General features: G+C 46.9%; 1 protein-coding gene across 2 annotated transcripts in view; it reads right to left on the bottom strand.

Annotated features, from left to right (window-relative positions):
- LOC118774333 (huntingtin-interacting protein 1-like) overlaps window positions 1–26,326 on the bottom strand; it is a 43,258-nt gene extending 16,932 nt beyond the window's left edge. The window contains exons 1-8 of one of the 2 annotated variants that reach the window (XM_036523633.1): window positions 25,990–26,326; window positions 6,321–6,384; window positions 5,860–6,002; window positions 5,392–5,448; window positions 2,980–3,060; window positions 2,689–2,765; window positions 2,026–2,087; window positions 325–465 (exon numbers count right to left, since the gene is read on the bottom strand). In XM_036523633.1, coding sequence (XP_036379526.1) covers window positions 325–465; window positions 2,026–2,087; window positions 2,689–2,765; window positions 2,980–3,060; window positions 5,392–5,448; window positions 5,860–6,002; window positions 6,321–6,384; window positions 25,990–26,106 — 742 coding nt within the window. In that variant the 5' untranslated portion in view covers window positions 26,107–26,326. Of the gene's footprint in view, window positions 1–324; window positions 466–2,025; window positions 2,088–2,688; window positions 2,766–2,979; window positions 3,061–5,391; window positions 5,449–5,859; window positions 6,003–6,320; window positions 6,385–15,236; window positions 15,811–25,989 lie in introns of those variants that run through there. The other variant, XM_036523634.1, reaches the window with a different exon arrangement.
- Window positions 26,327–27,870: the final 1,544 nt, after the last annotated feature.

The raw sequence follows: 27,870 nt of genomic DNA on the forward strand, positions 1-27,870 counted from the left end.
GGCTGGGGAGTTACCACCCCCTGACCCAAAATTCAGACTCATTAACACATAAGGAAAAGCACCCAGACACACTTTAAATACATTTCCCTGTGTATATCAGGTACAGCAGGAGGAGTGTTCAGTTAAGGTCTCTGCCCGTGTCTGCTCCCTGTGCTGAGAGCTGCTATCATCACGCCGGCGCTGGACACGGCGTTTGCCAAGAGCAGCCAGCGATGCCCTAATGTAATTAAAGCCAAGCGCCGCGAGGATGGTAATGGAGACGGGGGCCAGCCTGCTGAAATATTGACGGGGAGTGCGTCGCTTTTCGGCGGGGTGCGGACTCACAGGAGTGCAGCTTGAAGAGCAGCTTGACGGTGTAGTCGTACAGGTGGCTGCAGTCCAGGATCACCTGGATGAGGGGGGCCAGGCGACACTGCCCCGCCGCGGTGACCGACACAGAGCGCGACATGTCCAGGGAGCTGAACACTGTGGGGGACACGCACAGGTGAGCGTGACACACACGCACGTGCATGCGCACGCTCACACACACACGCACATGCACACACGCACACGCACGCACACGCACACGCACACACACACGCACACACACACGCACACATATGTACGGGCTGTGTGTATCTCTTCCTGCTGGCTCCCTGCATAGGAGGAGGAGAGACAGACTGACTCCGACCTACAGCAGGGCAGCGTCTTGTTGCTGCAGAGCTGTAGTCTTGTAGATGAGAGAGGCCCTGCTGATTGACCACTTCCTGTCCTTTAAAACACAGCCAGCTGGACTTACTGTACACCTAGGGCGTTCCTCCACCAAAGTAAGGTGAAAAGGGCATAAATGATCATATCCCATTTATGTGCTTAAGAGAAGGAAATTTTACTGGCAATGCTGTGGGGAACAATTTAATAAGCATTAGAAAATGAAAGCCAGGGAAAACAACTGGCTGGACATCACAAGTTTTCAATGTTCAGAAGATTCAAACCAACACTTCCTCTTTCTCAGAAAAAAATCTTTAAGGCTGGAACAGGAGCTCTGTGAATGATTCACTTTGGATGAAACAAAAACACCGCAGCTCTCCAGAACCGAGTGCAGCGGACCACTCGCCAGGAAGTTTCGAAATATCCACCCTCCTGTGATCCTGATCGCAGATGTCACGCTGCTCATTTCCTGCTGAAGCCGCTGAACTCCTTATCCACACATTAATTGCATATTTGAAACATTTTGTGACACTGATAATGAAATGAACAGCCACCGAATGTGGGTTTGCGATCAGACGGATGGAAGCTCAGATTAGAGCACTGCATTCCACAGGAAAATTAGGAGGGCTCTGACATGTAACTCAGCGGTTTAGCAGGCAACACCCTGAGGTTGGAAAGGCTCACACAGACACAATGACTTCACCACAGAAGGACTGAGACGGGGACGGAATGACCTCACTACTCAGGGACTGATATGGGGATAGGATTTCCCATGAGTCCTTGCAGGGGAGAGAGTGGGATGGACAGGCAGAGGGAGTGAATCCCACCACCACTGAGGCCATACTGAGCTCCTGTGCCCAGGGCGTGTGGGAATCGGGCGGAACCCCTCTCCTCTCATCTCTCTTTCACTCATTTGCCATCCACCTCCCTGCATCGGCTTCCCCTTTTTGTTTTCTTTCATACCTCCCTCCCTCCATCTCTTTCTCCCTCATGCCTCCCTCCTGGGTTCAGGAGATTATTTTCTCCCTAAACAGAGGTGTGGTTTCCTGAGAGCTGCTCTCTGCCAGCCTGACACAGAAGGCTTCTCATCACCAGGGTGATCTAAAAAGGGGAGGGGTCAGGATGGGGAGGAGGGAGGGGCTGACGGGGGACCACAGCAAGGGGGGTGAGGGAGAGGGAGAGAGAGAAAGAGAAAGAGAGAGCGAGAGAGGTATGGAGGGGGAGAGAGAGAGCAAGAGAGATATGGAGGGAGAGAGAGAAAGAATGAGAAAGATGGAGAGAGAAAGAATGAGAAAGAGAGAGAGAGAAAGACAGAGAGAGGAGAGAAATCGTTCTTACCTCCCAGGAAGAGGTTCAGTTCACACTCTAGGTAGTCAAACATCTCCACAGTCATCTGGAAGCTTCATATAAAACAGAGTAGCAGTGAGATCATGGAGGAGGGAGGAATATACATGTAAAGAGACAGCTAATACTGGACTGACTAGGGGAGAATGCATTTCAGTCTTGGGAAAACAGAATAAGTGATAAAAAATAAGTGATAATAAGTGGGTTAAATGCAGGGCTATATTTTTCCATTTAAACTTCATTTTCAAAGAATTCCCATAAATCAATAAAAGCTTAAATGACAAGGGGAATATTCTTTTTGTCTTGAAAGACCATGTGTATTTATGTACTTTTACATATATACCGTATAACATACCCTACTATTGTAGAAGTTTATTACTATAATACTCCGTTTTCATAATACGCAGAGGTGGACACCCCAGCTTCAGAAAGTAAAAGTCCTGTCATGTATTTGTTCTAGCCATTCACTAAACAAGGTGACTTCAATAATTAGTTCCTCTACCAGGGTGAAGAGTTGTGTTCAGCTGGCGTAGTCCATGGGTGGAACAAATACGTGGCAGGACTTTTACTTTCTGAAGCCGGGGTGTCCACCTCTGATAATACCATATACAAAGTGTTGATGTATCCATCCACTTGGTAATACAGAGCTGCACTTACAAATTGTTGACATCATTTTCTCCAGCTTCATCGAGCTGTCTGTCTGTCATCTGTAGGTTGCCAGGGAAACGGGGATTCTAGGAGGAATGCACACAAAGTCTCACTTCAGCTGGGCCTCACAGATATTCCATGGCATTGCCCCTGCTTATTTCGGCTGCAGCCAGGTGTCTACCTGCAAGTGTAATCCCCCTGATTGGTTGAGTGCATTAGGAGACGATTACATAATCGGGGAGGGGGATAAACGGGGCATGACATCTGAGGATGGTCTTAATCCCAGGGGCAGGCACTCACTTTGATGTGGAACTCCATTTTGGTGATGAGCAGTTTGAGGTAGATACTGCACAGCTTGCCATATCCCTCACTCAGGTGACCCTGCCAGAGAGAGAGAGAGAGAGAGCGACAGATGGAGAGGAAGCATTCTTTCGGCACGGAGGACCTCAGCTGATCTCAGATCAGATCACTGGCATACAGGATGACAGCAACAGCCTGCTGCTATAGAAGCAAGACTACAGGAGACTACTGTTTCCATGCAAACACACTGCAGTTTAACTGGTAAGACTGTGTAGATCAGGGAACTACCTGTGTGTGTGGACTGACCCTGGACATGAGAGAGGGAAATGTGTGGTGAAAGCAGTGTGTGGTTTCAAAGCAAACCTCTCAACTTTCACCTTTCTACAACAGGATCCTAATTTGTGAAGAACACAGGCACAGCTGCAAACTGCAGGGGTCTAGCTGTGACCTCCAGTATGCTCTGCCCAGGGTATCTATTGTTCCTGGACTCAAAGCCACAAGCATTCATCAACAGCCACCAAATCATTAAGCTCATCTTTAGATGAGCTTTAGAAAGTGACAGAGTGGGAACACTCCAGCACACCGACTCCGGCAAGGTCATTCTTTTAAATAAGGACTGTGGACAACGCAACTCATACAGTAATAAACGGATCCATGTTGCGCAGCTTAACCTGCTGCAACGAAAGGACGTGTACGGTTTCATGAGCCTGGCAATCGGTAATAAGGCGATGGGATTAATTTACCCTGAGCTAGGATATCCTGCCAATGACTCACGTTTCTGAAAACTCAGGCCCAGTTCTCAGAGCAGAGGCGCAGAGCAGAGCACAGTAACACCAGGCCAGAGGAAGTGCTTTCAGCCACAGGGTGGCATCTGCACCCTTAAGGGACAGGCCAATATAGTCATCTGCATTTGGCGACCTGCTCGGCGCTCTGAGCGGAAAGGCTGGCCCGCCTGGCTGGTTACACAAAGACAGGACTGTTCATGTTTTTTCAGTGTTTTTTTTTTTAAAAGGGGGGAAAAAGCAACCCAAAACATGGTTTTAGTTACTCAACAGAATTTTCAACTTTCAAACTTTGAAGAGAACGTCCTGGTCTGAAAAAGCGCGAGGCTGAAAGAACAATATTGATGTCTGACAGAAAAGGCACTGTGTGAGAGGGTTTCTTGTCAGAGCGGATTTCCCGCTGCCCGTCTTTCCTCTTAACTATGCGTTTGGCAGGGGGTCAGAGCACCAGCGTGCGCCCCACGCTTTATAATCCCCTTATTCCAGGCCTGCGCTTCCCACAGGCCCTCCGAGCCCACCGCACAGCCTGTTCCCAGCACTGACACATCCCCACAACTCTTTCTCTCACACACCCACTGGCACTCGCAAACACACATAAACACACTCACACACACACGCACGCACACACACACACACACACACACACAATCATTCACACACATAGGCACACACACTCACTCACACACTCACTCATGCACGCACACACTACCATTCACACTCATATGACACCCGCCTTCTCCATTGAGTGTACACTCATGACAACCTGTGGCTGCGCTCAAACTCGCAACTTGTAGCATGCCGATTTCCTACATGTCAGACAGAGGCTTGCCCCAGCAACAGCAATAACAATCGAACCAAAAGCCTTTACTTTACTGTGAGGTGATGCCACAGTCTGGCTTAAATGATCTTCAGCCCGTATCTTAAGAGCTTCAGCCTCCCTCTCTCTCCACTCTGCACTTTCACAGGCTGCACAGCATCCCTCCACAGCAGGTGCTACACAGATCAATCGATCCGCATATCATTAGGATGGGCTGGTAATGGACAGAGATGATTAGATTGCAGAATCCATACAATATAAAGGGTGATGGATCAGTGCTGAGCCTAATCTGATGTTTGTGTACAAATGGTGATTTTTGCTCAAGGAGGACACTTACAGGGCTATCGATTATAAGCACAGAGTTAAGGGGGAGCACTTCCAGCCTAGAGCAGGCATCCCAGAATGCACAGGAAAACCAATATTTGACTCTTGCTTTCTGCATTTCAGAGTTCAAACACGGGAAAGTAGCCGCTGTTCTGTCTGACTTCTGGGAATATAAGTGAATGTGTGGTAACAATGAGCATTTCTGGGAACACGGCTTCTTGTTTCCGATCGTTTCAAGCTTCCACCTGCAGGGCGGGGGCCTTTTGGGGGGGGCTTGGGGACGGTGGCAGGGGCAATGCACCGGCGCACAGGCAGTGGCAGTCACGCCAGCCCCACACAGAGCCACAGCGGAGGATCAGACACCCTGGCATGGGAGCTGGCAGGCTGACTCTAACCCGATTCGCACAGGAGGAAACCGAAATGAGAAGGACCCCTCCCCCACTCCCGCTCCCCCTTCCCGTCCCCCCCTTCCCCCTTCACGGGTCTTACCCACATCCTGCTCATGTCGTTCAGGTCAGCTTTGTTTCTCATGGAGTCCTTTATCACCTGCACACAAACACAGCGACGGGGGGCATTGGGTCATAAGAGCCAGCCAGCGCACACAGAACCCTCATACTGTGATACTGTGAGTAAACAGGGCACTACAGGGGAGTGAGCGAGGCTCTGTGAAGCCCTCAATGGCTGGGGTCCCTGCGTGCTGTCCACCAGTGATCAAAGCTCACGGTTGGCTGCTGCAGAGCACTTTATATTTGGTTCAAACCACTGAGTCACGCTAAGCCCATAATAACTCTACGCCAATGTATGACCCTTACACACATCTACTTTCATGTCTGTCAGTCTGTATTTGTATTACATTGGAAGTTTCTCTGGATGAGATCTGATACATGACAAAATGTGAATGGGAGTGTGTGTAGGTGGTGAGGGCGGGGCTGGGGGTAACGGCGCTGGCGCGCTCACGTTGGGGTGTCCGTCTCGGAGCAGTTTGTGGAAGACGTGGCAGAACTTCCAGCACAGCACGGCATTGCTGGAGAGGGGCAGGCGGTTGACCGCCGCCCAGAAGGTGTGGGCACCTTTCTCATGGTGCGTGCCCAAAATGCAGGGTGCGGCCGGCAGTCAAAGAAAACAAAGGAAATGCCAGGGGGGGTGTCCACCCCCCGGCGCTGGGCTGCAAATACTGCACTTCCTGCACATCGTCCTACAGCCCCCTCTGCCACAGTGAGCACCTCGCATGTTTAAGGGCAAAAACTACTTACCGCTACGACTTACGATAAACACCATTCCAGAAGAAACGTTACCAGAGAAACACTTGACATTTTCCACAAACACAGAAGCGCACACATAAACATGTCCCCAGCCTCCATCTCCCTCTCCACCCTCCCTCACACAAACACACACACACAGAGCGTAAAAAAGGATATTCCTGGCGTGCTTCTCCTTGACAGCGACCTCCTGTGTGTTGATAGCCTTGTTGATGCTCACTGCCTGTGTGGAAAAGCAGAGGACAGAGGAACAAATCAGCGCAGGAGGAAAACAACATGGCTTCACATCCAAGCAGAAACCAAATTAGCTCCCATCTGTATCATCACTGTTATTCCACCGGGGCTTCCTGTGTTTCCTGGGATTTACAGCACGAGGGCCTGCGACTGAAAACAAAGGAAGCAAATTCCTAACACCCATCAGAAGCCCATCATTTCTAAGAAATGACCAAGCTTATAAAGAATCATTCCCCAGATTCATTTCTCACTTAGAAATGATCCAGCTTACAAAGACCCTTTCCCCGGATTCATTTCTCACTCCAAAATGATCCAGTTCACACACAGAGAGTCTTTCCCCGGATTCATTTCTAACTCCAAAATGATCCAGTTCACACACAAAGAGTCTTTCCCCGGATTCATTTCTCACTCCAAAATGATCCAGTTCACACACAAAGAGTCTTTCCCCGGATTCATTTCTCACTCCAAAATGATCCAGCTCGCAGCTCACAGACAAAGAGCCGTCCCCCGGAATCGTTTCTCACTTCGAGCTTGGCAAAGCCACGCCGCGCTCCGTCCAACCCCAGGAGCTTGGCCTGCCACAGGGGCCGAGCGGAGCGGAGAGCTGGGAGCCTGCATCAATAACACACGTGGCCACCTCTCACCCATCAGCCATCTGCTGGGCGGGGACGCGCTCTTCCTGCGTCCCCTGGCCCGGCGGCCGTCTCCTCCCCTGCAGCTGCTGATGCTATCAAGCGGGTGCCACCGTTGGCCTGTGACTGGGCTGCTGCTTACAGGGAGAGCGCACCGAGCGCCATGTCACGAGCTCAGAGCTCTGTACACTTTGGTAGATTCAAAGGCGTGCGTGCAAGCTGACAGCTCCACCGTCAACAGCTCTCTGCTCTCTGACTATTGACCAGATTGTAAAAATCGCAATGTTTTATTGTACTGTATTGCCGATTGTGTATCTTTTTCCCCTGGAGGGGGGATAGATTTTTGATTTCCAGACACGGAGAGCAGGATCAAGCAGAGGGAACCAGCTGAACTGAGGCGAGGAGAGCTGAATGCCCTGACGATGGCAGCTAAAATGAGTCTGTAAACAGACCAAATAAAGCTTCCATTGTTTTCTGATCTGTACAGCTGGCCGAGCTTGCCCCCCCCCCCCCCTCCCGACCCCTCCTAGATCTAGATCCCAGTAAAAGGTGACAAAAAGCAGCTTTGAAGCGGCAGATGGAGTGCAGGGATAAGTGTGTTAAAGTCGCCGGCCTGTCCCGGTGCGCTCCGGCATGCCTCGGCCGGGTCCCGCCGGGAGGGGAGCGGCGCGGCGGCTGGCTCACTCGTGCTCCGCACACCTGTCTCCCTGTCACGTGTCGTCACGGCGGCAGTGCAGGGGTCGCCCTTTTAGCATGCTATTAGCACTTGGAGCCAGCTGCTGCCACAGCCGCTGGTCTCCGCTCACGCTGCAGGGCCGCACAGGAAAGCTGCTTTCCCGGGAGCCCAACCGACCTGCCCGTACGCTCACACAGCCACAGAGAGAGGCAACGTCGCCCCGAACAAAGGCAGTTTCACAACAAACTCCCTGGGGCCAGGGCTCTCTTCATTCACCAGAGCTGTGCTTTCGCACATAGTGCTGAAGCCTACATATTTAATTTGACCTGGCTAAGAACATAACATAAATAAGCATCAACGCAGAGCTCAGGATAAATGGCCAGCAAGTAACCACAGCTGGCCCCAGGGTTGACAGGGTCTGAATACGATCAGGAAGTCCCTGCTGCAAACACAAAACAAAGAACAAAATTTTTAAAAAGCTTCAAACATATACTGAGGACACAAGTCCGCACCAAAATCCAAATGGCTTAGAAAATAATAAAGAATATACTCCAAAGTAAAATTTCCTCTGTATTCATTTATATCTTCTTAAACTGTGACATCTTAAACCAGAAGAAAAAAATTTGCATAAAGCTTCAGCACTTCCGCATATCTTCATCAGGAACTACAATTGGCTTAAACCAAGTGGATAGCTCCAGTCAGAGGGCTGCACGACCAGCTGCTTCTCAATTCCCAAAATCACTTTAGATTTAGCACTTTTCTGTCTTGTCAATAAACTGGTTTCTGAGGTGTAAAGTGAAATGTCCTGTGGTGAACTCGTATGCACGACTGACATTTCCCAGTCCTGTTTTAGCTATTGTTAGCTATTACCATTCATGTTTTCTGGTAAATGTGGCAAATATCCTGCTACATCCATGACTGGGATTCTGTTGAATTTTGGGTCTATTATTCAGTTTTACTGACCTCCCTCTTCAGTTCAACATACTGCAGTTGGTAAACCTTGGCTGAGTTTTGTCTCGTTGTGTGCTTCATGACTGAGAACACTATGGTGACACTGAACCCTCAGGGAGAGAGAGGGCTTATGTGGCAGGACAGACGTTTCAAGGTAGAGGAGCTAAAATAGACCTTAGATCTGGAGCAAGTTGAGACTATTTCGGTACAGGCCGCTCTGAGTGTTCAGTGACGCAAGACTAAGCTAAAGCATTATAAATACAGAAAATTATAAGCATGTGACAAAAGGTGCCTTGTCTAGCTTGACTTCCTCCAGTAAAAATGACATAGCAACATGCGACCTTGTTATGGAAATGAGGAGCAGTTAATAGACTACCCTGAAGAAAGCCAAACATAAATGAAAGACATCACGCATGACAGAGCAGTCAAGCGTGAAAGGGAACCTGACATTAACGTGGTGGGTGGTGTGATATCCACTTGACTGACCTCAGTACCTGTAGTGTAGGCAGTATCAAACAGGAAATGCTTTCAGAATAGGGTCAGGAAGCATTTGTGAGAGCCCTACTGTTTGCAACAGGGCAGGGTACAACATTAGAATGCGCTTTTAAGGTGTGACTTCACTTCCTTAGCAACCGCTTAACGACCACTGTTCCAGGGCTCCACAGCCCATTGCTCTGTCCACTCATGCTCCCAACGCCTACTGTGCTTGTTATGTGTTACTGTTAATACTGAGAAAATCAGATTATATATGTATGTACATAAATGTTATAGATAATGACCTGCAATTACTAAAACAGAGCTTGGGACCCTTTAGAGTACCAACATTCCACATTTGGCCAAAATTTCATATACCTGCACACATTTCAGCCATTTCAAGCCACTTCAGTTTAGAGAACACTTTTAGATGCAATTCAGTACTAATATGTCATTGCTCACCACTGACATCCAGTACCTTGTTTTTTGTGAAATAATCTAGTTACCTTCTGCATGCTGATTGCTTCAGAGAGAGGGTAGTTACATCATGTGAGAAAGACATGTTTGAAAACGAGAACTTTTTAATATGAATCTACAGTCTGAATAAGCAAACCCTGCTGTACCTTCTTCAGTTCTTCAACAGCACTGAAACACCCATGGCATGCTGGAAAGTTCTGAATAATTACTTTTTAATCATGATATCTCTGATTTGACTTCACCATAATAAAAGAATCATGATCCAAAACCAGCCACCCAGAGGAGTCTCTGTGCACACCAGAGTCACATGCAACACCACGGTTGCTAAGGGAGTGATGTCATTACTATAGCAGCACATCACATGACACCACAAACCTACAGTTAGGGTAAAAGAGCAAACTTTTTCCAAGTGAGGAGTCAGCAACAGCAACCATGAGAGAAAGCAGACCAACAGGCCAGAAACCACAGACTACAATACCACTTGCACTGCATCAGTTTTTACTTATGCCTTATGAAGGCTCCACCTACATCCAGTTCTTCCACTTCATGACAAGTTCAGAACTTTTTTTCCACTTGATTTTTCTGTTCATACATCCTTTTAAAAGGACTACAAAATATGGAAATTAAAATTTGACATGAATTATGACAAATACTCATGAATTGTGAAGTATTCACGTGCATTTTCTATGGTCCTTTTGTTTTGTTTTAGAGTAAAGGTTTGTCTGTATGTCCTTAGCGCATGTGGTGTCGTATCGAGCTGGTGTTTTCCTGGTATGCTAGCTTAGCATTGCAAATTCATTCTGCATTCAACACTGCGTCCGCTGTTTTATTAACATGTTTCAATACAATGATTCTTTTCAACGATACAGGGCAAGCAATTCAGTGAATGAATGCATTTTTGGTTTCAGGCCTGGGACCAAAACAACCAAAGCCACCCACATCAGATAGCTGCAGATAATTTTTTTCTTTTAAATGCAAGAGACTCAGATATGCTTATTAAAGTGTAGAATCCAGCACCAAATCACCATCAGCCAGCAATATTTAAGAGTGAATGTTTATTTAATGTTTATTTAAAGGGATACTGAATGCAATCTTTTTTTTTCATGTCCCGACCTTTTCAATTGAATACTGCGAGCTAGCAATTCAAGTGCATGTGCTCAGCCCTTAATTAATAGCCGGTTACACTCCTCCTGGAGTGGGGAGCTGATGAAGTGAAATGATTACCACTAAATAAAAGTGAATTAGGGGGGGAGACGCGGCGCAGGCTGCGGGCTGTAATGAGATGAGATGCAGAGAGCGGCAGACCTGCCGCCCTCCAGGATCCCTGCCCTGTCCCTCCGCTTCAGTCACGCGGGGACAGAACATCCAGCCCGCTGTGCCCAATCCGATGTGCACTGCGCTGCAACCGAGCATCACGGGCCTCCTGCTGAGAGGACCGCTACGCGCAGACAGCACAAAATTAACAAAAACGGCTAGCTGAAAACAACTGACTGCTCATCAGCGCAATGCATTTAAAGCCTCTCTTTTTAAGGGGATGTACAAAGATTACACTTGTGCTCTGTTGCTGTGTCATTAATGTAATTTAATTAAGCATTTGTTTTGAATATCTGTATTCTGCACGCAACATCCTGTTGGAACAACCTCATCGGCAGTGGTTCCTGTGGGTCCAGGGGACCCCTGGACTGCACCCCTGGCCTCACACAGCTTGTCCGCTGACAGGAATCCGCGACCTTTCCTCTTGCTCGTATCATATGAGGATTTCCTCCTCACGGTGCACCAGATTTAGCACGCCCTATGCGAGATGCAGTGCCTTCATTAAAGATCTCCTCTCAGTGAGGCACAGGGAACATTTTTATCACGAGTGACTGCATCTGCACTTAACGGGTTACGGGTCTTCCTGAATCACAAAGGCCAAGCACAAAGCTTACAGCAGTAGGCCGTGAGGAAAAGCACTGATAATCAGCCCCTAGAAACCACTGGCTGCACCCAGATCCTACGCCTAGCCAACTCACGCCACATTTGAGCATATCGGGACAATAGCAAAGAGCAAAGTGCGGCCATAAATTAATTTGAATTATCACGGCCTGGATTGTTGTGCGAGTGCACGGCACCCTAACGTTGCAGGGGAAGTCAAGGAGACTGAGGGAGCAGTGAGACAGGAAAGCCTGGTCGCTATGGTGAGGAACGATAAGTGGGGAATGGGGGTTGTGGGAAGGGGGAGGGGGAGGGAGAGAGCATGGCTTCCTATCCCAGCACCCCGTTCCCTGCCCGGCCCATTTCCTGCTGGGAGAAAGCGCCCCCTCCGCTCCCCCAGTGTGCAAGCCCGCCACCGTGCCCTTTGGAATGACGCGATGTAAACCATCGCCTCACTGTTCTCTGTCTGAGGCGGCTCCTGTCAGACATGTCAAAAGACCCAAAAATATCCTCCTACTTCCTTTAGACACACACCCACACACCCACACTCACATGTACTAGAAAGTTAAAAAAGAAAACAAAAAGTGTTTGGTCTTGGGCGCTCCACCCTTGTCTGAGGACACAGAGCAGCGAGCCTCCTTAAAGAGCCTTTATTTAGGCACTTCAGTCATGTGACTAACATCCGCTCCTATGGAGCAATCACTCCAACGCCTCAATGACAAGGAGGCAGTGTGGGGGGGCAGGACGGATACACACCGAGTGTATCAGGCACTACCATTTCTCCTTGGCTGGGGTAAGTGTGCAATAATGTGGGGATGTTCTGTGGTCTCGGAACCGCTTTCACTTCCCTTAGTCACAAAAGATGACTGAGTGCCCTTAAAAGGAACCCACGACTGTTGTCTGACCAAAACAATCAACCCTTTATGTAAGATTTATGTCTAATTAAAGCTTAAAATGAATTTTGTGGATTTTTATTCCCTGGGAAAAAAAGGGGTGGTCAGAATTTGAAAATGAACCGTAGGGAAAAACGTTTAGCTGGAGGCATGAAATGCAGCGTGAAGATAAGGCCTTTGCAGGAAGATTTACAAACTTTACGATTACAAGCAGACATTTCACCCTGGGCTTTATAGTCTCATAGAAACCCCCTCACGTTACATTGTTCAGAGTCCTGTGGCGAGGTCACTGTTGATGAACCTCCTCAGCACAATCTTTTTCTTCCTAGAATGCCGAGAGACATTGCCAATGGCTACAAGGCAATAAAAGGTCAGGATGGAGAACCACAGGAATGAATGTCATTACAGCCGTAAAAAAGGCTTCTTAAAAAGCCTTCCGTGGGGGCCATCTTGGTTGCTGGACGGTTATAGTTGGGGGGGGGACCTAATTAAGATGCTTTCAGTGCAGCCTGCTGAATAGGCTTCCTCTACATCTCAAACACCCACGAGGCTTTGTGTACAGAGGCACTTCCTGAAGAAACACTGAACTCAGGAAGCTCCAACAGAAACACTGTTACCGACTCAAGGAAGTCTGTGTCCAAGTGTCCAGCTTTGAAACCGATAAGGGGGCTTGCCATAAATCTCCCTAATCACGGGAATAAGCTGGAATATGAACACGACAGGACAAGAGAAAGGCACACAGGTTTTAACAAGCCTGCATCAATTACAGAGACAAACAGTAAAATTCACTTTTTTTTTTTTTTTTAAGTTTCCCTAAAAAATATGGCACTGTAATGGCTGGACCCTGCACTTTCCCAGAAGGCATTCTATCAATTTGTCCCTCCATACGTGTCATAAATAATTGAGCCCAGACAGCCCACGGCTGAGGCCCAGCCTGTGTCAGACAGAACAGGCTTTACCCGTGCTGGATGAGAAGCTCCAAAGGCGGCTCTGGAAAAGCTGCCTGCCTCAGCCTGTGAGCCATGTTCTAATAAAAAAGGCTTCGCTGTGGGACTGGGCTGCACAGACACATGTGCCCTAACACACCACCTCTGCTCCCCGCTCCCTCACAGCTAAAAGAGAGGTGGGAGAGATCCACTTCAAGAGACCTCAATCTCCAATTTATGGGCATAGTAATTCTGCATCACGATATGGTTTTCTTACGCTGGTGAAATTCCCGCTGGTACGGAATGAGATTGAGCCCGATAAGGCGAGACTAACTGCTACACTGAATCCTGGCACGCTAAACACCTATGACTTGAATACTGATCAACAGCTTGCCTGTCTGACGGGCATGTCCCTGAAAATGGAGGCAGGTGTATAGGGACCCTTCTCATGAGGAATTTCAAACAGGAATGCAAGAAAGAACACACTGTACAGCAAGCCAATATGTATTAACAGTTAAGCTGTCTGCCTGCCAGCAACATTATTGCAACCAACTGTCCAACAGTAATACACTCTTTAAAGCTGAATCTTCCACCCCCTAAACCTAGTTACCTGATGTCAGAAAGGAAGTCTGCTACATAGGTCCTTGTGTTTGATTGCTATCTAAAATTTAGTGATTTACTTATGTTAATGATCCAATCTTTATGCCCTGGTGGGAGGGGGATCAATCCCTTGTGTTGTTCACATGAATTACAATGAAATTCTCATACAGTGCAAAATGACACCCGGAATAATTAAACGCATAACTGCATTGGATCACTGAACTTAATGGTTGCACATGCACTTCCCCAAAACTGTGGACACACAGATGTAGTTTCATGGTAAACACATACTTGCATGTATTGCTGTCTTCAGCATTCATATTTGTGAGTTCTGAAAACATAATTCATTCATAGTTTGCCATATGGCTCATGTTCAATATCATAGGTATTCAGACTCATACACACGACTTGTAGTAGTGCCCACAACAATTTCAGATGACACCATTGTGAGGATTCCAGCGCTAACGCTGTTAACAACATAATTTATGGCCAATGTAATTCTTTAAAAGATTGTTTTTCAGTTGATTATTTGTTAGCGGAGAACGTTCAGCCTCCATCATGTTTGCATGTCTACAGCTGTGCCTTCTGTCATATCATGGGCTCACTTCTGCGTCCGGTACACATATTTTTAAATGCAGCGCTTCCAAAAATAAGAACAAAATTAGTTTTAAAGAATAGTAACGCTCTGCAAGTTCCAAAATAAGTTGTTCCATTAAGAGGCACATACGAGGCTGTCGCGTCGCTAACGACATATTCCCAACAGATGAACATGATAGCTAACATGACTAGGCACGCATAGGATATACCACATACTCCTCCATCGTACCGTATTAGGCAACGCTCAAAACATACAGGACTCAACACTGCGAAACAAACCGGCTTTTTAAGGCGTTTTAAAGGATGCTGTCTGAAAAACCCTTCCCTTGCCATCGCTGTTATATCACTACATAACCAGCTAACGTTATCCTGCTGCCTTACAAACAAAACGTGCGTCCAAAAGGATTAGCTGCAGAATCGGTTGTACAACCCTGACACCGTTAATGCTTTCGTAAACATAAAACCGTACTGTGCCGTAAAGCCAAATAAGTATTTATAGCGAAAGCAACTACACATCTGCCCTGCCCAGGTCCCCATAAACACAGGGTTGCCTGATACATTTCTGCCAGAACAAAAGCTGCTAGCTCGCAAGCTATGATCCTTAGCTCGCTTTAACCTCGGCGCGCACACACACACACATAGACGCATACAGATCTGTTGCGCCCTTGAGATGAGGAGAAAGACCAAGCGGGACATCTTACCATTTTACCCAGATCCATAGTTTTCAAAAAGCTGCAAAAAACAATCGGCAAAACTATTACTCAACCAGCAAGCAAACTAAGGCGAGGAAAGCTGGAAAAATGAATCCGTTAAAGGAGGGTCAGCAGGATGCTGTGGTCTTTCAGCTCAACATGTGTCCAGAATTGCCATCAGACAGTCTTTCATTCCCTCTTGCTGCTTGCCGCTTCCTCCGTCTTGAACAGTGGACTAAAAGAAGCCCCGTTTTGCGGTAACTGCTGAAACTCAGTATCCATGCATGTATGGGGAGCAGAACGGTCTAGAAAGGTTGCCCAACCGCGATGAGAGGGGAGGGCTCCGTGTGCTGCTGCGGGGCTGCTCACTTCAAAATATACGATTCAACACACAGGAGCCAGTTTAAGCCATGGCTGTCGTGTCTTCTTGCTTGAACCCTCTTTCCCGGTCGATATAGCTATAGCTAAGCTAGTTGAGATAACTGGTTAGCTGGCTTCCGAAAGAAGAGGGATTCGCCGCTAAAAGGGAAATAAAATCACCCCAAGCTTAAACCACTCACCACAAGTGTGCTGAACACCAAAATGTGTAGCTATATTAGAGCTGAAAAGCAAATAAGCAAGAGTTCAGCCCATTCACGCAGCTTCTTTTGGTGGAGAAGGAGGGGAGAAAGGGGTTGTCACCCCCCCCGTACGAGGCTGAGAGGGAATACTGGGGTATCGCCTGGAGCCGGAAATCCCTGTGCAAGACCCTTTTCTGCCACATTGACCCAGGGCACGCACTGCGTCCCCCGACATCCACACCACACTCTCACCACCTCGGCCGTATTAAATAAACTAACCTTATTTGAAATAGTTGTAATAGTTGACTTGGCTGAAATAGTACCATTCATCATCTCGATACGTATCTCACGTATTTCGAGGCACATTACAGATAACCGTCATCGGCTGTGCAGTCAGCGAGTCAACAAGACTTCAATCGTGACAATCAGCTACATCGCAACAACGCGGTGTGGTGGCTTTGACTGGTCACGACACTTAAACTAACCAGCATTTTCTGAGATGTCATTACCTCTCTCATCTGTCATACTTCCTAGAATGCAGGGTGTATGTGGGTGCGGAAACGTGCTGACTGCGCTTTATTAATCAACCTGAACTCTCTTATTAAGCAGTCTTACTAAACAAAGTGTTAGTTGAGAATATTATATTGTTAACATTAGTTTAAACTGTAAATCATTCTACACGTAACGGTACTATACCACCACATACAACGTGAAACACACACAGGGCCGATGCTTTGTAAATAACATATTACTAATTCAATGAAATATACGTTTTTCTGCTTCTAATAAATTCATCTCCGCAAGCAGCATTTTTTCCATCCTAAACCAACTTAATATCGTCACTATCCATGAAAAAGTAAAAAAAAAGGTAACTGGCGCCCTCTTTTGGACAGATTGCGATGGCTGCACAGACATTGTCTGAACATTGTTGCAATGAGGGATTTGCAAATAATTACTAAAATAACAACCATCAAATACCACAATATTGTAAAAGCCAATACATACCTGGAACTATCGATCACGGATCAAATGTTCTCCTAAAACTAAAATCCTAGCAGCTTTTATGAATGAGAAAAGAAACTTTGCCTTTGGAAAATCAATACGCAAAGCATTTACACCCCATAAATACACAATCAACTACCGGATTCCAGGAAAAGATCAACAGTGTTCCCATTTGCACAGGGCAAATCCTGTTCTGATCGAGAGGCTGAAAGCAGAGTCTGGACTGCAGCCTCCCTTTCAATCTCACTGCAAAAGAGGCAAAATGTGCACTTTTCAGTCAGGGCTACTGTAAGGCCTTTCTGCATGCCACTGTACTTTGCTCAAGAAAACACTGGATGAGTTGTACCACACTACCCTCCCTGCAGTGGCTCTGGCTGGTAAAAGCAGCGTTCACTCAGACGTGCACGATGGTCCAACTGCAATGTCATCACACCATCGGCATATTCCCTTAAAGCTTTTACACCGACAGCTGCTTACCAACGCCACACCAGAGACCTGTGGCTTGCCTGCAGTTCCACCAGGTTTCTAACCTTGAATGAAACCTGCATATACATTTACTTATGATCAATGCTGGCGGTTGGTAAGCGTTCGCTAGGTGCCCCGTTTTAGCAGCAGGCACGCATTTGGAATTTGCTGCCATTGTAAGCCTTATCCAATGTGGCTCATGCCCCCGGTATTATACCGGGAAGTCAACAGCGCAGAGCATTGGCTGAAAGCAGCTCAGGTCAGCCGGAACCAGACGCACAAACCAAGATCCCCATTAAAGAATTCCGAAACCTGCCAGGCACTTGACCACAGTCACCCCGTGAGTGGTACACCAAGCTGAGGACGTAGGCAATCAGGGAACCTTTGTGCGGTAGTGAAGATGCACGTTTGTCGTCCCTCCCCCCAAATTGATGACTGAAGTGTTACGGCTTCTCACAGGCCCAGACTGTGTTGAGAGGCCATCTCCATTTTTGGAAGGCCTGGTGTTTATCCTCGCGTGGCCAGCCGTCTGGTGTCTGTGCCTCACTCCGGAGCACGGCAAACAGAGCGGCAGGAAAGAGACGGGCGATGAGTCACAGTACAAACACAGCAGGCTCCGCTGGCACCGCGGTGCTGACGAAGGAGTTAATGCCTACTGCTTTTATCTCCACTGCCATTCTGTTGACAAGGTACGGATAGAGGCCCCAAAAAGATTCCGCAGAGACCTCATTTAGCAATCCAAAAATCCTGACAAGTGTCTGAGCACCGACAACCCAAAAGCACGACATCAAGCTCAGGACACTTGGGAGAGAACTCTTGGAAAGGAAGAGATAGGTCTTTTTTCTCTAAACTTATTTTTGGTTTCTTCAAATAGTCAGTCTTCTAATTCAGAAATGTAAAGCACATGTACTGAAGTTTACCCGTTGTCCTGTTTTGACTGTCATGTCACAAAAGGAAGGATGTCTCTCCAAGGATGTCTCTCCAATTTCCTTGTTATTGCCATCAAGGAAAAGTCTGACAGTTAATAAAGTAGCAACCGACCCTCAGCAACTACGGGGCAAACACTGGCCTCTCACAGAGCCTGACCTGGGCATGTGTCACACGACCTGCCGCCGGGTCTTTAATTGGTGGCAGGAGTAATGAGGGAAGAGAGAGAGGAGCACTAGGTGGTTTCAGCAGTCTAAGTGTTTTCTGGTCTCACTCCCTCCCATGGTGTGCATACAGGCACAGAAACAGGGAGACAGAGGGAGGGAGAGAGGAAGGGAGAGAGAAGGGGGAGAGTGAGCGAGACAGAAAGAGAGGGATGGGGAGAGAGAAGTAGAAAGAGAGAGGGAGAAAAGAAGACAGAGTGAGAGAGAGAGTGGGAGAGAGAGAGAGAGAGAGAAAGAGAGAGAGAGAGCAGGCTGGGTGGTGCTGTGGGGGGGGATTAGAGTTTGCCTGTCTGGGCCTGCCCTGCTGGGCTCTGTCTGTGCCCAAGGGACACCGCCACGCCCCTTTGCTGAATTCCACAGCTGCCAGGGCACCGATTATCACCATGGTGAAGGGAGAGCGGCAGTGGATTTTAATGGCAGGAGCAGAGAGGGGCGGTATGGACTGGGGGTGGGTGCAGAGAGGCCTGGAGGCTGGGAGACAGCTGTGGGAGAGACATGTGGGGGAGAGAGGGGTCCACAGAGACCTGCGGAGAGGGATGTGTGGTGGGAAAACCCGGGACGAAGTCGGCCTGTGGCGGATGGAGGGAACCTCTATTGAGGCCTGTGAATAGGCCACTGGGGAGCTCCAAATGTGGAGAGATGGAGAGCAATGCCATCCGTCCCTTTATGATAGCGTGGAGCTGCACACAGGATCCCGCAAAACCCATCACGGCATGGGAGCTCCCAGACAGCTTCCTGCCATGAGGGTTAAGTCATGTTAGTCATTAGAGACTGTTAGCTGGAGAGGCCTTTAATCCAAACACGCCTCATACACCACAGGGGAACTTTTCCACAGGCGTATTCAGGAAGAAACAGCAGGCATTAAAGATAGTAGCAAGGAACAGCGTGTGTGTGGGGGGGCATTTCCCGCAATACAAACAGATGGCCAACAATGACTGCCAGGTTTGCAGAGAGCTGGACAGAAAACGACTTTACCTCTCACTCAGGAGTAGCACGTCTCACTAACCAAAGCTTGCCTGAGACTATGCATTTCTGAAAGCCGTGACTGTCGCACCGTGCTTCTAAAGAGGAATTTGTTGGTTGGTCTACAAGCCTGTTCCACAGCTTCCCATTGTGGTATGGAAGAAATCGCCAAATGGCAAGACAGATGTCACACAAAGCTTGGTGATCAAGAATGTCAAGACACCATTGACTACAATACTGTGACTTTTTTAAACCCTTAGAGAATAACCTGTCAGTGTGCAGGTTATGCAAGTCTTCGGTCTGAGGCTTTGGAAACCTTGTGAATACAGCTATGTTTTATAATAATATGAATATGTTAAATGCAGTAGTTAATGTAACTTTCCAAAGTCCTGCCAATCCATTTACTCACAGTCAGTGGACAGAAGGTTCTAGGTCTATCCTGTTATTCACACCAGCACAACCCAACAACTGAAGTCCCTCCAAACCTATTTAAAAAACTGACCATACAATAGCACAACTGACTCAGTTAAACCAACACAGTAAGGACACACATCTTTGAAACAACAATTGCTATAATCATTCCTATGGCAAAGAGACAGAATGAGGAAGGTTTCTTTCCTATTTGGCCACATGAAAGTACAGTTTTTACATGGTGAGTGTGATTTAACAGACTTTTATGTATTATACTTTAGCGCATTGCTTCACTGTCGTAAGTGAAGGGGGAAGATGCTGGATTTAGAGGTGGCAGCTGAGCACAAAGCAGATCCAGACATCGGTGTGGTCTCCTAAACCCCAGCCCCGGATTCACAGATCCTAGCAACAAGCATGGCCTATGTGGCAATTACAGCAATAGAGTCCCTGTAGGAATTACACCTCACCATGCTTTCAACACATCATTAACTTCTGGGGATGTCTGAGAAAAGACTGGCTGATGAAAGATCACAGCTAGAAAGGTGTGAGATGTGGTGAGGCTGGGAGAGGCTGAAAACCAGATCCCCTCCATTTCAGGATCTAAAAACACCACACTGAACTCATCTGCAAAATGCTGGAATCAACTTAAAAGGCACAGCCTGCAGTGACTGTACTGAGCCTTCAATGGAATCATCTGCTTCTCACGCCGTTAAAGCTGTGGTCACAGATGCTCAGCAAAGAACCAGGGCACACTCGGGAAACAATGCTAGGTTTATGACAGCTTATCTAAGAACAAGAACAAGAACCAAGATGACGTGACAACACTCAGCGCAGCAAGCAGGAAGTAATCACGGCTGAGACGCAGAAATTCCTGCCCGCTGTGTATGTGTGTGCTGACCCATATTCTGCCGGGTGTGTTCTCTAAAGTCTGACCCAGTGACCAGGATGGGACAGCGTCTGTCTGTGAGCAGACCCGCCTCTAATCCCCACCGCTGCCCCAGTTGTGTGAGAGGGAGGGAGTGAGGTGGGCGGCTGAGGTCCGGGACAGGGATGAGATGCTACTTGGGAGCAAAAATGAAAGTAGGCGGACAGCCCCAGGGAAGGGGGGGCACAGCACACCCTCCTCCAGGAAGATCAGATGCTGAGGGAGGTAGTAGGGTGCAGCTTGCTGGGGTCTAGCTCTTCTGACCCACTTTCTGTGCTAACCCCGTGCTCTGTGTTTACACGCTGCGTACACGCCCCCACGCCCGCCTGCCGTACGGGCCCAATCTGACAGCTTGTGATCTATAATTCATCACTTCTTCAGAACACAAAAGCTCTGAGAACTGAGCATCGTACACCCCTGCCTCACACACACACACATACCCGTTTCAAACACCCTGCCTGCACCGCTTTCAAAAACACTGGAGTCAGCAGAGCTCTTGTTGCTGAGCTCCCCTACACATACACACACACACACTCCCTGAACACACATACAATCCCCAGCACATACACTGCAATACATCCACACATGCTCCCATGCACACTCCCCTACACACAAATACACTCTCCCCCGCAAACACACTCACTCACACACTCCCCTATACACACATGCTCCAATATACACTCCCCAGCATATATACATAAGTTCCCTTACATACATTCCCATCTACACTCACTTCTATTCCATTTCTCTCTCACACACACACACTTTACCACGGGCACTTCTTTCCATTACTGGCTCACTTATGTCAGAGGTTTAGTCACCTAGTCACATAAAGTTTTTACAGCACACATTCACAGACCCACACGATTCCTCAAGCTGTTTTTTTCACTCCACCCTCTCAATGATACATAATGAAACAGGCTGGGACAACAGTGCTTCATCAGTATTCCTTTAACAGCAGCTGTGCTGGCGTGGCCAGAATCCCCACCCTCTGTGGTTTACGGCTACTGAGCACAGTAATAGCTTGTTTCCATCGGCCACATTGACCTGTAGGTCAGCGGCTCCCGTGGACACAGGTCCGACTATTAAATAAACAGCATTTCCTTACAATACCTGCAGGTGCGTGTAGCTCTGGAAAGACGTCACATGAGGACTAATTTTCCACCCCACCCCTCTCATGGTGGTAAACAACTTTTACTGTGCCATTTTCATTTATAACTAGCTTGCAACTGCAGAAAGACCCCAAAAAAAGACACCCCCCCGAATAAAAACAAGTTTTCCCTCCTGGCTCCATGCTACTTCCTCCTTGGTTTTCCTGAGCATGCCTACCTCTACCAAACACAACACAACCACGCCCCAGTCGCATCCAGTATGTAAATAACCAACTGTGCTTTGAGTGATCTGCTTTTAATCAGAATCAGAATTTAGTTTATTGCCAAGCCAGTTGCCCCTACAAGGAATTTTTTTGGTATGATGGTGCTCCATACAAATACAACACTAAAGTACAATGAGTAATAAAAGCAATAAGTAATGAAAAACAAAGATCGAGAAAAGAAAAAAAAACAGTGCAAAAGCTGTACAACGTACAGTAATACTATGAATATAATATAAAATATATTAAAAGAGGCACAAAAAATAGACTAAGTATTGAAATATAAAATATAAGATGTGCAAAGTAGAATAGACAGATGATTGAACATTTTAAATAATGCAGACAGTGTAACAGCAAAAATGCGTTTGCATGCATACAGACTCAGTGGGGAGGAGGAGGGGTTAGGGGCAGAGTCTGTGTCAGCGGGGGTCAGGGGGCTTGTCGATGAGTTCAACTGCTGAAGGGAATAAGCTGTTTTTGTGAGGTGTGGTCCTGGGCTTGATAGACTTCAGTCTCTTACCGGAGGATAGCGTTTTGAACAGTCCGTGTCCGGGATGGGAGGGGTCGGCCACGATCTTTCCTGCCTGCCTGGAGGCGTGCAGATCCTGGAGGGATGGCAGATTACAGCCAATCACCTTTTCTGCAGAGCGGATGATATGCTGCAGTCTGCCCTGGTCCTTGGCAGTGGCAGCAGCGTACCAGATGGTGATGGAGCAGGTGAGGATGGACTCAGTGTAGGCACAGGCAGTGTAGAACTGCACCATCATTGTCCTTGGCAGGTTGAACTTCGTCGGACTTTTTTACTGTTCAGCTCCCACTTGAGGTCCTGGGAGATGATGATGCCCAAGAAGCGGAGGGACTCCACAGTGTTCACTGGGGAGTCATGCAAAGTGATGGGGGGAGGTTTGGGGGGGGGGAGCTGGGTTACGCCTGAAGTCTACTACCATCTCCACTATCTTTAGAGAGTTGAGCTCCAGATTGTTCTAGCTACACCAGGTCACCAGATGATCAATTTCCCACCTGTAGATGGACTCGTCCTCACCAGAGATAAGTCCAATGAGGGTGGTGTCGTCCGCAAACTTCGGGATTTTGACGGAATCGTGACTGGAGGTGCAGCTGTTAGTGTACAGGGAGAAGAGTAGGGGGGACAGGACGCAGCCTTGAGGGGAACCGGTGCTTATGATCAGGGGGTCGGAGATGTGCATCCCCATCCACCCAATGTAAAAGGGAAAAGCATTTTTAGCATGGCCAGACTGAAATGCACCTGGACATGTACTAGCAGGCATGAGGCCTAGCTTAGCCTAACTGCTTACTTGGGAGGAGAGGGGCCAGAGAGATCACTGAGGACAGACAATGGCAGTCCATTGCTTCTAACAAGCCCAAAATGACATCTCTTTTAACAACCATTTCATTGTCTGGCCTGAAAGACGGGCTGAGGTTTTCAACACTCCCTTTGTGCAAAGTGCACAAGGGCACCAGTGAACCCCGTGCCCATTTCTTAATTCTCTTACAAAGTTAGGGTTTGTCATGTGATGTGCATGACTTGACCGGACGGAAAGGCTGAACCGCAATCTGTGATTGTTTCAGTGGAAATAAGTATAATTTTAGCACAACCATGCAGGTCTCCTCTCTTCCTCTAGGGATTTGCTCATATGGGCAGGTACCCTAACAGAAAATGCCTTTAAATGCCACTGGTTTCCTAATATTTTACTGCAGTAGCTTACCATTGAATCAGAAGCAGCTAGAACTAAAACAAATTCAATTAATTTGGTAGGCTGGTGTAGCTTGGTATGGTCAGTTTTGCCTGAGTTCAGGTCATGAGTCAGCACATGATAGTGCTGACGGGAAAAACCCAACTTCAACCCACCTGACTGCCATAATAAGCCCTCGACCCAAGGACACACCAGAGGAGAAACCAGAACCTTCTTCAGGATTCATGGACGCTATGCAAATTCACTTGTTTTCATATCTGAATTGGCTATGGTCAGACACAAGGCATGGTATGAACCATCTGGATGGTTTAAAAATTGGTGAATTGTCACAGATGCCTATACACGCACACACACACACACACACACACACAATCAATGTCAACAATTCCCACGTGGCAGCCAGTTGACTCCCTTCTAATCTCCTCAGCAGTTGCATGACTAACATTTTAACATTACCCACTTACACAGCTGGATATTTATGGAAACAATTTACATTTTGTCCTTTGGGTCCAATCTATACCAGCAGTGTCAACCCTCTGATTAATAAGGCCAGTTCTTTGACTGCTACTCCACATGGTTGCATGGCATTTTCAGAACCAAAGCTCTGAGGTTTTGATAGACAAAATACCATAATGTAATTCATGATACTTGGATTGCACAGATGTATAGCCACTAAACTTTTGTTTAATATACAACAAAGCCAGTTGAACCCTCTCTTGTGCATACTTTACAATGTAAGCTAATGACAGCATTATAACCATTTCTACATGAACAATTTATTGGCACTTACCATAATAAACCTATTAAATACACAAATGGTAAAGCCTTACTCTCATCCGTCCTTGCCTCTGTAAGGACCAGGGGACTCTAAAATAAATAACCCCATCCCCAGCACTTTGCCTCCATTTCACCACATAGAATTAAAAACCACCCTATAATTCTAAGACAACTTCCTATGTGAGTGCCAACAATAACCTGCCTTGTTGACATGTGTCAACCAGTAACTTCAGCATCTTTCTTGTCAATAAAGCACCATTGAAGGCAGACATTCTTGTACCTCATCCCATCATACACCATATTCTGTGCAATGACATTCAGGGGGGTATGGAATGAAACCACTTCACAGGTATCTCTGAGCCAGGCTAGCCAGAACTGACAGCGGAGTAGAGTAGAGCAGGAAAAAATAATACTATACTGCCCATAGGAACTTCAAATGAAAGCTGCGCGCATCAACTCGACATACCCATGGCAGTTTCCGTTAATCACTTAATACATACAACGTTACTGTTTTTTCTTGTGAATCTCAAACCTTGATCCGTTTCACAATCGCAAATTCCCTTCCCTCGATGAACAGCGAAATAAACATAAGGCTGGATGAACAACTAGAGCGTTACAACAGACAGACCGTGTAAATCTGATACTCCCGAACGCTCTGAACGCAAATGAAGAATCTGGGCGAGTTACCAGTCTGAACTTGAAACTCCGTAGGGGGTGGAGACATTAGAAGTAGACTACCTTTGCAGACAACTAAGTCTCCCTGTAACAATTTCACCAGCGCGTGGTTGTATCACTTAATATGTGTTATGTCATGTACGCGGTGCTACATCTCAACAGTTCATCAGAGACAAAAAAAGAAACATTTCATCCAGCAAGATTGACGTCAAAAAAACGCTTGGCTCCCGGGGCGAAGACAAACTCATTCACAGATTCATAGCTATTTCGTATTTCAAACATTGACAACGCTTAAACGTTTCGCCTGAAAAGTCTCCAAACCACTACACAAAACCTATCGATTGATGCACCAGCGTTACTGCCACGTTACTCTAAAAAGAAATGTGGTCCAATGTTGCGTTTCGGGAGGGAGGGGGACGTGCATGCGCACACTGAATACCTTTGCACGCATAGCTGTTGTTTAGCTTGAAGTCCAAGGCAGCGCGAGGCATAACATCGAGCAGCAGCAACTAAACCCATACCTTGGAAATCATCTTTCTCCAGGCGATTGCAATGCACAAAATACTATACTGAACAGAACTGACACTGTAGCATAAAAAACTAAACGTTACAAACAGCCCACCTCTTCCCTCCTCAGCCATATTTCTACATTCATTACTAAACACCCCCTAAACCCCAGCAACCCCTTCCTCACATTCCAACTTAAGCCTTTTTTTTAATTTTATTTATGGTCGATCTCCAGCGCTTACCTGACTACGCTCAAAGTTTTCCTTCTCGACTTCCAAACTGTTTGCTCCGGTACGACGGATCAATCCCTTGGGAATGGGGTTCGGGACCTGCTGTATGGAGCTCTTTACTCGATCCATTGTTAGCTATTATAGCTGGCTAGCTATTAAACACACAGAGGCAACGACACAGTCATTAAATTAACGGGGGATGCCCACCTTGCTCTCGATTTAAGGACTGGTGGCTATTTTTTTTTCTAACGCGACTACAAGAGTACAGACCAGGGGCCAACTCAAAAAACGGTTTTGTATTTCTGTCCACCGCCCTAGGAATCCAGTCTTGTTAGCTACCGATTCACTATCCCGATATGGCACAGTTGCCAGACTCCTCCTCCCCACGCTGTTTACGACTGGCTCTAACTTTAGAAATACCCGCCCATCAATATTCTGTCGCGGTCTCTGCTTGGCTGTTACGAAACCGATGCAAGTTTGCCCAACCTTCCAGTAAGGATTTTTTTGCTCACCCATTGCCCGCCCTCTTTCGCACAAATCAGAGTGGTTTCGTAGCCTAACAATTTTTCGGATCCCGCAAACTCAACAGCTCGCCTTTGTCTAGAAATATGTATGTACCGTATTTTTTGTGAAAGATTCCGTTTGTAGCGCTTGTATTAAAAAAGAACGAGTCTTGATTCTCAAGAGCAATGTATATAATAGCAACTGAAGGCTGTAACTGTCAAATCACTGCATTTTTCGCGGTGAACTACCGTTAGAAAAAATGTATTGTAAATTAAATGGTAAAATCTGCAGCGTGCAAGTTTAACAGCCTAATTTCGCGCTTTTAAAATTGGAGGTGAAAACGGCATGGTTATATAGCTATCTGTTAACATGCGTAAACACGCAATTCAACATTTCAGGCTGAAGCAGCCTTTTATTCGCTGTTAACATATATTGGCGTATATGAATAACAATAAACAGAACAAATGCAGTTTGTGAGAGCTTTGGTTTCTTTTTCTAATCAGTTAGGTACTGTAGTTTCTTTAAATTTACTGATTACGGCATAATCTACATTAGACAACTAGTTTTCCAGTATGGGGTTTGACTGTGGGACATGGGCCGCGGCTCTTTTTCCTCTTGCAACACTTTCTAGTTCAAAGTCCACAGATAACCAGAAATTTAACAATAATGTGTGAGGCCATGTAAGTTTCCAAACAAACTATTCCGTAAAAGTATTAAAGCGTGAAAAATTTAATAGCGCACACAGTTGCCAGAAAGCGTGGTCAACATAAATAGGTTTTGTTCTAATATCTTACAAACAAGGACGTATTAACTTTTGAATTAATATCGCGCGATTATTGATTCCTTAAGGGCCGTATCCTCACGCAGCGCATCTGTAATTTGAATTTTGTCGGTGGATTTGAGCCATTTATGCGCAATGGCTTTTGCTTCTCTAGTTATTCTGGGTAGCTAATATTACTGGCTAGACAATTGTAAGAGATTGCGTTTATCCTAACAAGGTAAATAAGCAAACAAACAATAGCTTCTCTTTTAAGATGCGCAGCTGTCGCCGTGCTAATGTTATAGTATCCAATATGTTGTTTTTTGTTTTACTGAAACAGAAACAGCTGAACAGACAGAACGCTACTGTTATCCAGAGTAGTGCAGGCGCTCTCCATCGCCTCCCTCTCTTTTGGTTGCCCGACAGCCTAGGAGGGCGTGTTCACGTAAACGAGTGTGCATGCAGTAGATGGCGGCATTTACCCTTCCGTAACGATCCCCGCCAAAAAATCCACCGAAGAAGACACAATCAATTGCCCAACGAGATAGGAAAGGACTGGAGAGAGTACGAGAGATAATGCTGAATAAATTTAAAAACAATTTCATTGTGAATCATGTATTGTCTATTAT

Source organism: Megalops cyprinoides, chromosome 3, assembly GCF_013368585.1.
Source record: "Megalops cyprinoides isolate fMegCyp1 chromosome 3, fMegCyp1.pri, whole genome shotgun sequence".
Lineage (NCBI taxonomy): Eukaryota > Metazoa > Chordata > Actinopteri > Elopiformes > Megalopidae > Megalops > Megalops cyprinoides.